Source organism: Carcharodon carcharias, chromosome 2 (assembly GCF_017639515.1).
Source record: "Carcharodon carcharias isolate sCarCar2 chromosome 2, sCarCar2.pri, whole genome shotgun sequence".
In the NCBI taxonomy this organism is placed as follows: Eukaryota; Metazoa; Chordata; class Chondrichthyes; order Lamniformes; family Lamnidae; genus Carcharodon; species Carcharodon carcharias.
The window spans coordinates 9,201,317-9,215,206 of record NC_054468.1 but is presented as its reverse complement, the minus strand read 5'-3'; the positions used below and the strand labels follow the sequence as shown (position 1 = coordinate 9,215,206).

The window sequence follows — 13,890 nt, the reverse complement described above, 5'->3', positions numbered from 1 at the left end:
CTATCTGCAACTCCTCCAACCTTAGTGTCGTCTGCAAACTTACTAATTAGCCCAGTTACATTTTCCTCCAAATCATTCATGTATACTACAAACAGCAAAGGTCCCAGCACTGATCCTTGCGGAACACCACTAGTCACATCTTTCCATTCAGAAAAGCACCCTTCCACTGCGACCCTCTGTCTTCTATGACCAAGCCAATTCTGTATCCATCTTGCCAGCTCACCTCTGATCCCGTGCGACCTTACCTTCTGTACCAGTCCACCATGAGGGACCTTGTCAAAGGCCTTACTGAAATCCATGTATATAACATCCACTGCCCTCCCATCGTCGATCGTCTTTGTCACATCCTCGAAAAACTCGATCAAGTTAGTGAGACATGACCTCCCCTTCACAAAACCATGCTGTCTCTCACTAATACACCCATCTGCTTCCAAATGGTAGTAAATCCTGTCACGAAGAATCTTCTCCAATAATTTCCCTACCACTGACGTAAGGCTCACCGGCCTGTAATTTCCTGGATTATCCCTGCTACCCTTCTTAAACAATGGAACAACATTGGCCATTCTCCAGTCCTCTGGAACCTCACCCATAGCCAGTGAGGAGAAAAGATTTCTGTCGAGGAGTGCTGAAGGAGTTCTGTACTGTTGGAGGGTCAGTACTGAGGAAATCTGCACTGTCGAAGGTTTAGCACTGAGGGAGTGCTGCACTGTCAGAGGGTCAGTACTGAGGGAGTGCCGCACTGTCAGAGGGTCAGTACTGAGGGAGTGCTGCACTGTCAGAGGGTCAGTACTGAGGGAGTGCTGCACTGTCAGAGGGTCAGTACTGAGGGAGTGCTGCACTGTCAGAGGGTCAGTACTGAGGGAGTGCTGCACTGTCAGAGGGTCAGTACTGAGGGAGTGCTGCACTGTCAGAGGGTCAGCATTGAGGTAGTGCTGCACTGTCAGAGGGTCAGTACTGATGGAGTGCCGCACTGTCAGAGGGTCAGTACTGAGGGAGTGCTGCTCTGTCAGAGGGTCAGTACTGAGGGAGTGCCGCACTGTCAGAGGGTCAGTACTGAGGGAGTGCTGCACTGTCAGAGGGTCAGTACTGAGGGAGTGCTGCACTGTCAGAGGGTCAGTACTGAGGGAGTGCTGCACTGTCAGAGGGTCAGTACTGAGGGAGTGCTGCACTGTCAGAGGGTCAGTACTGAAGGAGTGCTGCACTGTCAGAGGGTCAGTACTGAGGGAGTGCTGCTCTGTCAAAGGGTCAGTACTGAGGGAGTGCTGCACTGTCAGAGGGTCAGTACTGAGGGAGTGCTGCACTGTCAGAGGGTCAGTACTGAGGGAGTGCTGCACTGTCAGAGGGTCAGTACTGAGGGAGTGCTGCACTGTCAGAGGGTCAGTACTGAGGGAGTGCTGCACTGTCAGAGGGTCAGCATTGAGGTAGTGCTGCACTGTCAGAGGGTCAGTACTGAGGGAGCGCTGCACTGTTAGAGGGTCAGTACTGAGGGAGTGCTGCACTGTCAGAGGGTCAGTACTGAGGGAGTGCTGCACTGTCAGAGGGTCAGTACTGAGGGAGTGCTGCACTGTCAGAGGGTCAGCATTGAGGTAGTGCTGCACTGTCAGAGGGTCAGTACTGAGGGAGCGCTGCACTGTTAGAGGGTCAGTACTGAGGGAGTGCCGCACTGTCAGAGGGTCAGTACTGAGGGAGTGCTGCACTGTCAGAGGGTCAGTACTGAGGTAGTGCTGCACTGTCAGAGGGTCAGTACTGAGGGAGTGCTGCACTGTCAGAGGGTCAGTACTGAGGGAGTGCTGCACTGTCAGAGAGTCAGTACTGAGGTAGTGCTGCACTGTCAGAGGGTCAGTACTGAGGTAGTGCTGCACTGTCAGAGGGTCAGTACTGAGGGAGTGCTGAACTGTCAGAGGGTCAGTACTGAGGGAGTGCTGCACTGTCAGAGGGTCAGTACTGAGGGAGTGCTGCACTGTCAGAGGGTCAGTACTGAGGGAGCGCTGCACTGTTGGAGGGTCAGTACTGAGGGAGCGCTGCACTGTTAGAGGGTCAGTACTGAGGGAGTGCTGCACTGTCAGAGGGTCAGTACTGAGGGAGTGCTGCACTGTCAGAGGGTCAGCATTGAGGTAGTGCTGAACTGTCAGAGCGACAATGCTGACAGAATCTGAAATATGAATTTGACGATGTTCCTTCTGTCCCAATCCAGGACTTTGATCATCAAATGCAACAATTACCGCCATGCTCGCTGGTGGGGTCAAATGATTGAAGAATTCATTCACAAACATGCCGCAGTCTTCCTCGAAGATCAGCGCTTCAAATCCTTCAGTGCTGTGCATGAAAACACGCTGTGTAAATGGTAACCAACCAGAGCGCAATATACGGAAAACTAAATTCCTCAGTTCCTAACTGTGCCTGTTTCTGTGGTGGCGTACGAATGTATCAGCACAGCAAGAGCCCAAAAACCCTAAGGGGGGGAATCATTTTCAGCAGATCAACCAATTTTCCACATGGACACCCCTCACTCTCTCACTCCTCCCTGCCCACCACTCCACTCTGCCCCCCTACCTTCCACTCCTAACCCCTTCTCCTCCCCCCCAACTCCACCAACCCTACTCACTCTCCTACCACCCCCCCCCCCCCACCTCAATGTGTTTCAGGTTTGTCTGAGATATGATGAGGTGCTGTATAAATGAATGCCCTTTAACCCCGGCTTCACTTTATTCACAGGTACGTAAATGCTAAAGGATATTTTGAAGATTTGGCAGATGCTTTGGAAGATGCGAGAGAGGAAATATTCATCACAGATTGGTGGTAAGTAGAGCATCACTTTGATCTGTTGAGATGTGATGTTGGTGTTTAATTTCTGATTCTTTTCCAATCGTTTCTCCCCCATGCTCTGGGCTCACTGAAGAGTGGTTCAACCTGTATCATGTACGTTGTTAGGAAGCAACAGCGAAACAGGGTTTCATGTATGCTGGTTCATGATCAGGATCCCTTCCTGTCCCACTCCACCTCTTCACGAGGCTACCTTTGACCTTATCTCCTTGGTCAAGCTTTTGCTCACCTGTCCTGATAAGATATAGGAGCAGGAGTAGGCCATTCAGCCCCTCGAGCCTGCTCTGCCATTCAATCAGATTATGGCTGATCTTCCACCTCAACTTCACTTTCTCGCTTTATCTCCATGCCCCCTTCTTTAACTTGGTTCCTAAAAATCTGTCAACCGCCCTCTTGGAAATACCCGATGGCCAGGCATCCACAACCCTCTGGGGTGGGGAATTCCAAAGACTCAGAGCGTTCTGAGTGAAGAAATTTCTCCTCATTTCGGTCTTGATATGGTGGATGCTGAATGCACGTTTCCCCTTGGGGGAGAGATGAGAACTGGGGGCCACAGTTTAAGAATAAGGGGTCTCCCATTTAAGACAGAGATGAGGAGAAATGTTTTCTCTCAGAAGGTTGTGAGTCTGTGGAGCTTTCTTCCTCAGAAAGCGGTGGAGGAAGGGCCTTTGAATATTTTTAAGGCTGAGTTAGATAGATTCTCGATTGACAAGAGTCAAAGGGTATAGAGGGTGTAGGAAGGAAAGTGGAGTTAAGGCCACAATCAGATCAACCATGACTTTATTTGAATAGCGGAGCAGGCTCGAGAGGCTGAATGGCCTACTCATGCCCCCCTTTATCCTGAGACTGTGACCCCGTGCTCGAGATTCCCCAGCCAGGGGCAAGTAGCCTCCCAGCATTTACCTGTCAAACCCTTTAAGAATTTCTCATATGGCTCCATGGTGTCCAGTCGTGGTTGACTTACACTCCTGGGAAATGCCTTTGAGGATGTTTTACTCTGTTAAGAGTGCTATATGAATGCAAGTTGTTGTTGTTGTTGGCATTGATTCTGGGCAGGGTTGGGGTAAAATGTCCATTGCTGTCAAATGATCTGTCACATCCCTCACCAATGAAAAATGACCCTACAGTGAGGTACCACAGGGGTGCGGACATCCCATAGGTCAATACCCCCAGACAAGACAGGCCCTGAGTCCAACTTCCACCGCTGCGAGTCACTCAGGGAATAGACCGGCACAGGAGGATGTCAGCTAGCCTGTCTGTCCGAGTCTGTGCCGACTCTTTTGAAGAGCAATCCAGTTAGTGCTCCACCCTTTGATAAAAGCCAAATACTGGAAATCTGAAATATAAACCGAAAATGCTGGTCCAGTCAGCGATGCCCAAATCCCATGAACAAATATTTTTAAAAATCCGAGCTCTCTTTCTCCCCCCCACAGATGCTGCTGGACCTGCTGAGATTTTCCAGAATTTTCTGTTTCTAGTTCCAATCGTTCTAATTTTTTTCTCCTTCATTTATCCGATACCCTTCGGAAAGATATTATTGAATCTGTATCCACCACCTTATCAGGCCGTGCATTGCAAATCCTAACCATTCATTTCGTAATCTGCGCCCTTTGGTTATTGATCCTTCAGGTATTGGAAATAGTTTCTCTTTATTTACTCTAGCTAAGCTCTCACTGATTTAAACATTATTATTACATTTAAATCCCTTAACCTTCTCTGCTCTGGGGAGTTGTGAAGTTGAATTAAATTAAGCTGATGATTTGTTGGGTGGCACTAACAGAAAATAATAACCATGGCAACAGCCAGGCCATCCCAGAAACCCAACCAATACACTCATGTCCATCAGCAAAAGAAAACCACCCTCGAATCCCACACCAAATGTGGTTCCAGTCCTTCCCCAATGTGGTTCCAGTCCCTCCCCAATGTGGTTCCAGTCCCTCCCCAATGTGGTTCCAGTCCTTCCCCAATGTGGTTCCAGTCCCTCCCCAATGTGGTTCCAGTCCCTACCCAATATGGTTCCAGTCCTTCCCCAATGTGGTTCCAGTCCCTCTCCAATATGGTTCCAGTCCCTACCCAATATAGTTCCAGTCCCTACCCAATGTGGTTCCAGTCCCTCTCCAATATGGTTCCAGTCCCTACCCAATGTGGTTCCAGTCCCTCCCCAATGTGGTTCCAGTCCCTCCCCAATGTGGTCCCAGTCCCTCCCCAATGTGGTTCCAGTCCCTCCCCAATATGGTTCCAGTCCCTACCTAATGTGGTCCCAGTCCCTCCCCAAGTGGTCCCAGTCCCTCCCCAATGTGGTTCCAGTCCCTCCCCAATGTGGTTCCAGTCCCTCTCCAATATGGTTCCAGTCCCTACCCAATGTGGTTCCAGTCCCTCTCCAATATGGTTCCAGTCCCTCCCCAATGTGGTTCCAGTCCCTCTCCAATATGGTTCCAGTCCCTACCCAATATGGTTCCAGTCCCTACCCAATGTGGTTCCAGTCCCTACCCAATGTGGTTCCAGTCCCTCCCCAATGTGGTTCCAGTCCCTCCCCAATGTGGTCCCAGTCCCTCCCCAATGTGGTCCCAGTCCCTACCCAATGTGGTTCCAGTCCCTCCCCAATGTGGTTCCAGTCCCTCCCCAATGTGGTTCCAGTCCTTCCCCAATGTGGTTCCAGTCCCTACCCAATGTGGTCCCAGTCTCTCCCCAATGTGGTCCCAGTCCCTCCCCAATGTGATTCCAGTCCCTCCCCAATGTGGTTCCAGTCCCACACCAAATGTGCTTCTAGTCCCTCCCCAACGTGGTTTCAGTCCCACACCAAATGTGGTTACAGTCCCTCCCCAATGTGCTTCTAGTCCCTCCCCAACGTGGTTCCAGTCCTTCCCCAATGTGTCTCCAGTCCCACACTGATGTGGTTCCAGTGCCACACTGATGTGGTTCCAGTCCCACACTGATGTGGTTCACTCTTAATCCCCTCTGAAGCCATCCATTCCAGTGCTACAAGGAGAAGGCCCAACTAGTTTCTAAGGACAGGGAAATTAATTTTGCCCTGCCAGTGCTGTTCACATCCGGAGATTAAATAATACTAAACCATCAGGACAGGAGGGGAAAATGGTTGAGAAAATGGTCCAGATATTAACTGTGTGATACCAGGGATAGTTCTAGGCCTTAAGTCGAACGCTGGTTCCAAAGTATTTCAGTAACTATTTAACACGCTTCTGTTCTTTGACTTGGTGGAGCACAGGCTGAGTCCAGAAATCTTTCTCAAGAGGCCGGTGGTGGAAGGGAATCACTGGAGGCTGGACTACGTACTCAAACGCAAAGCCGTGAGTTCCTCTCTGCCGTGTCTGTGCGCGTGCATTGTAGGGCAGGTCCACGTGCGCTGCCCATGTATCTCCATTGCCTGCTGCCATAGCAACAGACCATGTGAGGGGTGGAATTGCTGTCTGTCCCTCACCCTTCCCCCTCCCTGACCCTCAAAACACACATTCTAGGCCATAGTGAAGGGAAGATTTTGTGGCCTTGGCCTTCTCTGTTGGGTATCAGTCATGTCCATTTGGTTAAATGGTCACGTGCTGATGCTCCACTCCAGTGATTGGAGCCCATAATCCAGCCTGACAGGCTTGATGTCCATGCTGAGGGAGCACTGCACTGTCAGAGGTGCTGCTTTTCTGATGAGACATTAAACCGAGGCCCCGAAGTGTCCTCTCAAGTGGTCGCAAATGATCCCATGTCTGCTATTTCAAAGAAGAGCAGAGGAGTTCTCCTAGGTGGCCTGGCCAACATTCATCCCTCAATCCACATCAATATGCTGTGTGATTCCATGTGTATATTGTGATGTTCAGCAATCATTGAAGCGGGGCTGATTTCAATTGATTCCTTTCCTTCCTTCTTTGACCCGGCAGCAACAAGGGGTGAAGATTTTTGTGATCCTCTACAAAGAGGTGGAGCTTGCGCTCGGTATCAACAGTGAATACAGCAAGCAGACTCTGAAACGTCTTCATTCCAACATTAAGGTGCGTTACTTTCAACTCACAATCAGCTCTCAACAGGTTTTGTAATGTAAGACATATAGTATTAGAGAGTATTTCTAGAGTAGGAATTGGCCATTCAGCCCAACTGGTCCATGCTGGCGTTTCCACATGAGCCTCCACCCATCCCCCCACCCTACTCTATCTCACCCCATCAGCACATCCTTCTATTCCTTTTTCCCTCATGTGTTTATCCAGTTTCCCCTGAAATACATCTATACTATTCACCTCAACAACTCCCTATGGTGTCGAATTCCGCATCCTCACCACTCTCTTTTCTCCTGAATTTCCTATCGGATTTATTAGTGACTATCTTTTATTTACGGCCCTGGTTCTGATCTCCTTCCCACCTGGAAACATCTTCTCCACGTCTATCGGATCGATCCCTTTCGTAATATTAAAGACTGTATCAGGTCAAGCCTTGCTCTTGATTTTTCTAGTGAAAAGAATCTCAGTCTGTTCAATCCTTCCTGATAGTTCTAACCTCCCAGTTCAGGTTTCACCCTTGTAACTCTTCTTTGACATCTTCCACAGTGCCTCTGTATCCTTATTGTAACATGAGGAGGGGAGGGGGGTGGGCGGGTGGTGGGGTGGGGGGGGGGGGGTGGGGGGGGGGGGGTGGGTGGTGGGGGGGTACAGTACATGGTTTGGAAGGAAATGTAATAACTCTGCATTCTCGAAGGGAAGCTGAGCTTGAAAGGTTGTCGGACAGAGTTGGCAGTACAAGTGACAAGTCATTGAACTGGCCTCCTTTAGAGTGTGACTGTCTCCTTCCACCTTCATGACATCACCCATATCCCCCCTCCACCCACCCCAAAAGAATGAACACTTCTGGCCTCTTCTGCTTCCCCCTTTTCCTTACTCTACGATAGGTTGCTGTGCCTTTATTAGATAGGTAGGTAGATGGATAGACAGACAGACAGACAAGCATTCAGTGCCCAACCCTAATTGCCCCTTGAGAAGGTGGTGGGTGAGCTGCCTTCTTGAGCCGCTGCAGTCCCTGTGGTGTAGGTACACCCACAGTGCTGTTAGGGAGGGAGTTCCACGATTTTGAGCCAGTGACAGTGAAGGAACAGCCGATATATTTCCAAGTCAGGATGGTGAGTGACTTGGAGGGGAACTTGCAGGTGGTGGTGTTCCCATGTGTCTGCTGCCCTTGTCTTTTTAGGTGATAGAGTCCGCAGATTTGGAAGTGTGTTTAATTGCACAATTATTACATTTCGGTATACAAGTAATTACAATTGTTATGACTGGTCCCTGGAAGTCCCCCAGTTTGTTATGACCCCAAATTTTTAACTTCCCGCACAGGACCCCAATTTGTTGTGCTTCCAGGTGAGGAGAAATGAATTGTCTCCCCTTCTTTATTCATCTCTCTCAGTGGGTCGCAACAAGGTTCATTTAAATGGGATCCCTTCCCTTGTGGCTACCTTTTCCCAGTCCAAATGTATTTATGTTTTAGAAGGAACAAGTTTAACCAGGCTTTCATGAGTAAAAGAACGAGTAAGTCTATTAGTTACTAAAAACCCGAGAAAAAATATGAAAAAGGCAACACACATACACACAGATCATGAATGAGAAGTTGAGTCCAAATATAAAAGCTAAAAAGGATATACATGTCAGTCTTTGGCTTATCAGCGATGGGTAGATGACAAAATGTCGTGGCCATATGTTGGGTGATTCCAGTAGAGTTGACTTTGGCAGTTGAGAAGTTGGTTTGGAGACATTTGGTTCTGCAGATTAGCTGAAGGAGTTGTCCTGTTTCCTTATTGACTGTGGTTTTGCTGACTTGCCCCAAGCCACATGGAGACAGAGAGGGACTTTTACCTGCAAGCTGCAGGCATGCCTAGTTGCTGTTCTTCTGCTGTGACCTTCACAGCACACTTTAACACACTAGAACTAGAACACACAGATTACGTTTGCAACTGCTTTTTTTTACCCATTTACTTGTGTATTCCTGGAAGGGAAAAACAAACAAACATGTCTTTCACCCAGAATCTGCTCTCTTTCAACTCAGACTATTTCCACATTCTGAGATATAACTCAGCAAGAGACTGAGATGTGATAATCAGTCTCCATTGTCTCCATAACCACAGGACATTAAGGTTCAGCCTTTTGCATTGCATCTCCTCCCTTTCAATTGTCTTTCTGAAGTAGGCCGTGACACCTTTTTTTAGGTGTGACATTCCAAGGCCTCTCTGCACTAGTTCATCAAGTATAATATACATAGGGACTTTCCAGAAAATTGTTACTTTACATACTCAGCCAGCTTTTGCTTGTAGATCTTTTTAAAAACACAAGTCTTACTTAAAAAGTTCAATATGCCCGTAAGTAATTCAGGGCTGTGATGTGCTGTCGTGACACAACACATTGCAAAATGCAGGTCTCCTTAATTTACAGAATTAAAATAAAAGGTCTACTGAGCTCTGCATCTTCCTGGACCCGAAACTCTGGAATTCCCTCCTTAAACTTCTCCAATTCTATACTTCTCGTTCGTCCTTTGAGACACTCATTAAAACCTTCTTGACCAAGCTGTTAGTCACCTGCCATAATATCTCCTTATGTGGCTCAATGTAAAGTTTTGTTTGATAATTGCTCCTGTGAACCACCTTGGGATAGCCTGTTGTGTTAAAGGTGCTTTCTAAATGCAAGTTGTTGTTGTTGAATTTTCCCTCCTGCCCATTAGTTTGTTTTCACTCCTGCTCCTCCCTCTGGAGCAGAGCTTCATGAATGGATTTGGAGGCAGGTTTGATTATTGAGGAAGTTTCACCCTATTAGTGGATCATCAGGATTACAAATGAACAAAGTCCCAAGTGTGCTTTGACCAAGTTCCTGAAACGTGCTCCTGCCGGTGAAGCTTTTCCAAGCGTTGCCACACGGCCTTGTGAGTGTTTACTCGTTTGCTGAGTGTGTACTGACCTGTTGTTGTTCTGTTGCTGTGTTCTCCTTCTCTCACAGGTGATGAGGCACCCGGACCATGTCTCCTCCTCTGTCTACCTGTGGGCTCACCATGAGAAGATAGTGGTCATTGACCAATCGGTTGCATTCGTCGGTGGCATTGACTTGGCATATGGGAGGTGGGATGATCATGAGCACCGACTGACCGACGTGGGCAGTGTCTCTCGGAATGTATGCACGCCGTCCGTCGGAATAAACAACCAAACGGTAAGGGCGGCACTGATCTGTATTTCCTTCAGAATTCCTGGATGGGATGGCTGGAGCTACTCAGCATCCAGCCATGTTGTCCAGAAATGTCCTGGACTCCAGCTCTGGTCAGTGATGAGTGAGAGTGTGCATGTGAGTGAGAGTGTGCGCGTGAGTGAGAGTGTGCGCGTGAGTGAGAGTGTGCGCGTGAGTGAGAGTGTGCGTGTGAGTGTGAGTGTGCATGTGAGTGAGAGTGTGCATGTGAGTGAGAGTGTGTGCATGAGTGAGAGTGTGCGTGTGAGTGAGAGTGTGCGTGTGAGTGAGAGTGTGCGTGTGAGTGAGAGTGTGCGTGTGAGTGAGAATGTGCATGTGAGTGAGTGTGCCCGAGTGAGAGTGTGCATGTGAGTGAGAGTGTGCGTGTGAGTGAGAGTGTGCATGTGAGTGAGAGTGTGCACGTGAGTGAGTGTGCGAGTGAGTGAGAGTGTGCGCGTGAGTGTGCGCGAGTGAGTGTGCGCGAGTGAGAGTGTGAGTGTGAGTGAGAGTGTGCATGAGTGAGAGTGTACACGTGAGTGAGAGTGTACATGTGAGTGAGAGTGTGTGCATGAATGAGAGTGTGCGTGTGAGTGAGTGTGCGCGTTTGAGAGTGTGCGCGAGTGAGAGTGTGCGTGTGAGTGAGAATTTGCATGAGTGAGAGTGTACACGTGAGTGAGATTGTGCGCGTGAGTGAGTGTGCACATGAGTGAGAGGGTGTGCATGAATGAGAGTGTACGGATGAGTGAGAGTGTGCATGAGTGTTCTGTTTGAGTTTTTGTATGTGTGTGTGCGTACTTGTGTTTGAGTACACGTGTGTGTTCTGTTTGAGTTTGTGTGAGTACATGTGTGTGCGAGTACACGTGTGTGTTCTGTTTGAGTTTGTGTATGTGTGTGTGTGTGAGTACATGTGTGTGTGAGTACATGTGTGTGTTCTGTTTGAGTTTGTGGTTGTGTGTGTGAGTACATGTGTGTGTGAGTACACGTGTGTGTTCTATTTGAGTTTGTGTGTGTGTGTGTGTGTGTGTGTGTATGTGTGTGTGTATGTGTGTGAGTCCACGGACAGAACTTTACTTCCCGGGGGTGGGCACATGCCCGACCTGAACAGGAGTGAGATAGTGCGCGATGTCAGGCGAGTGTCCCGATGTCATCACGTACTCATGCTATATTTCGCTTGTTGGGCATGTGTGGGTGCTGGAGCGGTGCCCCCCATTATATAACAGGCCACTTCAGGCCCTTAACAGTGCAATTGGCTGTGGGTTTTCCCTGCCTGTGCGATTTCCTGCTCGTCCCACGGGCAAAACAGGCAGGCGGCCAGCCGACATTTTCACACACCTCATCCAAGGGTGGGATAGAAAAGGGTCAGCAGCATGGCCAGTGTGAGTAGTGAGGAGTTTTGGAGATCGTTTGCAGCTGGTTGCTTAGTGGTTCTTGGCAGCTTCATCCCTGTTTGGGTCTTCATTCTAGGCATTTCCAGGACTCATTGCTGCCTGTCCTTCCAGGTATTAGACAGCCTTCCCTTACCCTGGTAACGGGGATTGTGGTCTCCGCTGGAGGCACCTCCTCTGAGGAAGTAGAGGGGCAGAAAGGAGAGGAGTCCGGGTGTCCCAATGCAGGTTCCAAGGGAGGGACCTGTTGGAGGAGAGGTGCAGACACAAGGGCCACAGGAAGTCCAAGGCAGAAGGGGATCACAGAAGACACCACTGTCCTCAATATGTCCGAGGTGCAATGCCAAAGGAGGCTCTGCCTCTCAAGGGAGACTGTGGCCCTCATTTGCCAGATGATTGGGCCTGAGATCAGCTCCGACTGTGTGGGGTGGACACCCCACAGAATAAATCTGCTTGGCACCAAAATGCCCCGTGTCCACAGGTCCTTCTTTATTCGAAGGACATTGGCCCTCAAGACTTCCATGTCTAATCCAGTTGGGAGCTCACAGAATTCATCGCTGTCTCCACAGCCAATCACCACACCCGGTGAGAGTGAGCAAGCCGAGCGGAACAGAGCGAAGGTGACATTCGAAAAGAGTGTGGAGGGGGAGGATGAGGTGGACTCGTCCAGGATGAAGGGTATCGGCAAGTCCAAAAAGTCCTTCCCAGTTCTGAACCTGGTCAAACAGCTACAACGACAGAACCTGGAGCACAGTGACAGCGTGAGTAGCCTCGACAGCACAGAACATGGTAAGTTCTTCGATGGGGTGAGGTCTGGTAGAGGCTGCTTGCCTTTTTTAATGCCATTTTTTTGGGATGTGGGCATCACTGACAAGGCTGGCATTTATTGCCCACTCCTAACTCGCCTCGAGAAGGTAGTGGTGACCTGGCTTCTTGAACCACTGCAGCCCACAGTCCAGTTGGTTGGGAAGCTCCAGGACTTTGACCCCGCGGCAATGAAAGAACAGACGAGATGTGTCCGAGTTCGGATGGGGTGTGACGTGGAGCGGAGCCGGGAGAAGCTGGTGTTTGCCTGCAGCTGCCTCCCTTGTTCTGTAGCTTGTAAAGACCCCAGGTTTCGGAGGGTCTGATCAGACATGTGAGCATCATGAAAGACTGACAGAATGCACGGGCGTTAGACTGCATGACTTACTTACATCACCTGCATGCCAAAGTTAATGAAATCAAACGACTGCTGCTGACTAACCAATTCACCGGCTGCTATTTAACGATCAATAGCTGTGCAAGGCGGCCGGGAGGGAGGGTGGTCTATTTTTGGATAGTACTAGATGGTATCTGAGGTGAAGTGTAGCCAGGGTTTGGTGGAGAGTACAAAGGGGGAAGAGTATAGATGGTCCTGAAGCACATGCTGTCCTATTACTGAATAACAAAAACTGTGCTGGAAAGGCCTCAAAATATGTGGACAGCGATTAACTTTTCTGGTTGACCTGAAAAGATGTGCGAGACACAATGAATCTTGCCACTGGGTGTGAAGACCCTCTGTGACAGGAGTTTTGAGGGAGTGTCGGGGAAGAGGGAGTGCCATTGTTCTCATTTCCTATACCTGACAGGCCATGAGTGGCAATGCATCCAGGGCATTCTGGTTGCCAAAGCCATGAGGACAAGGTCGTGACCTCAATAACTTCCATCTCAAGTACTTTCCCCACTGACTGTCCTCTATCAAACCGGACTGTGCATTGTCACCCTGAGACAGGGGGATCCATGCCTCAGCTACAAGTTACAGTTAACCAGGCTAAAAAATGGACTGAAGGATTGATTGTTTATCTAATACGTACATAAATCTTGCATCAGTTGCCTTTAGTACAGCAAAAGGCTAACATATAATTGCACCGTTCACACACACACACACACACAACAGCTCTGTAGCCAGAAGATATAAATCAGGTCACCAGCAATCAACTTACTGTCTACCAAGGAGGTCACATATAATGGCTAAAGTTTTACCTACTGCAGAGGGGTCATATACCTAAGGATTGACTTAAATGTCCTTATAAGTCACAGCTATGTCCTGTCATCCTTTTCCTTATTATTTCACGGGATGTAGGCATTGCTGGTAAGGCCAAAATTCATTGCCACCCCCCTATTTGCCCTGGATCTGAGTGTCTTGCTCGGCCATTTCAGAGGAGCAGTTAAGAGTCAACCACGTTGCTGTGGGTCTGGAGTCACATGTAGGCCAGACCAGGTAAGGACAGCAGATTCCCTTCCCCAAGGGGCATTAATGAACCAGATGGGTTGTTACAACAATTGGTGATAGTTTCATGGTCACCATTACCGAGACCAGCTTGCAATTACAGATTTTATTAACTGAATTTAAATTCCATCAGCAGCCGTGGTGGGATCTTAACCCACGTCCCCAGAGCATTAGCCTCTAGGTTACCGGTCCAACGACATTACCACTGCAGCATATCTCCTCCTGCAGTGTATTATATTGCACC

General features: G+C 49.0%; 1 protein-coding gene across 4 annotated transcripts in view; it reads left to right on the top strand.

Moving 5' to 3' along the window:
• Positions 1-13,890, top strand: part of LOC121274091 (phospholipase D1-like) — a 139,934-nt gene that overhangs the window by 87,563 nt on the left and 38,481 nt on the right. For all 4 annotated transcript variants that reach the window (XM_041181255.1, XM_041181262.1, XM_041181248.1 and 1 more), the window contains 6 exons: positions 2,195-2,344; positions 2,716-2,799; positions 6,050-6,131; positions 6,711-6,821; positions 9,792-9,998; positions 11,965-12,184. In XM_041181255.1, the coding sequence (XP_041037189.1) occupies positions 2,195-2,344; positions 2,716-2,799; positions 6,050-6,131; positions 6,711-6,821; positions 9,792-9,998; positions 11,965-12,184 (854 nt within the window). The remainder of the gene's footprint in view (positions 1-2,194; positions 2,345-2,715; positions 2,800-6,049; positions 6,132-6,710; positions 6,822-9,791; positions 9,999-11,964; positions 12,185-13,890) is intronic.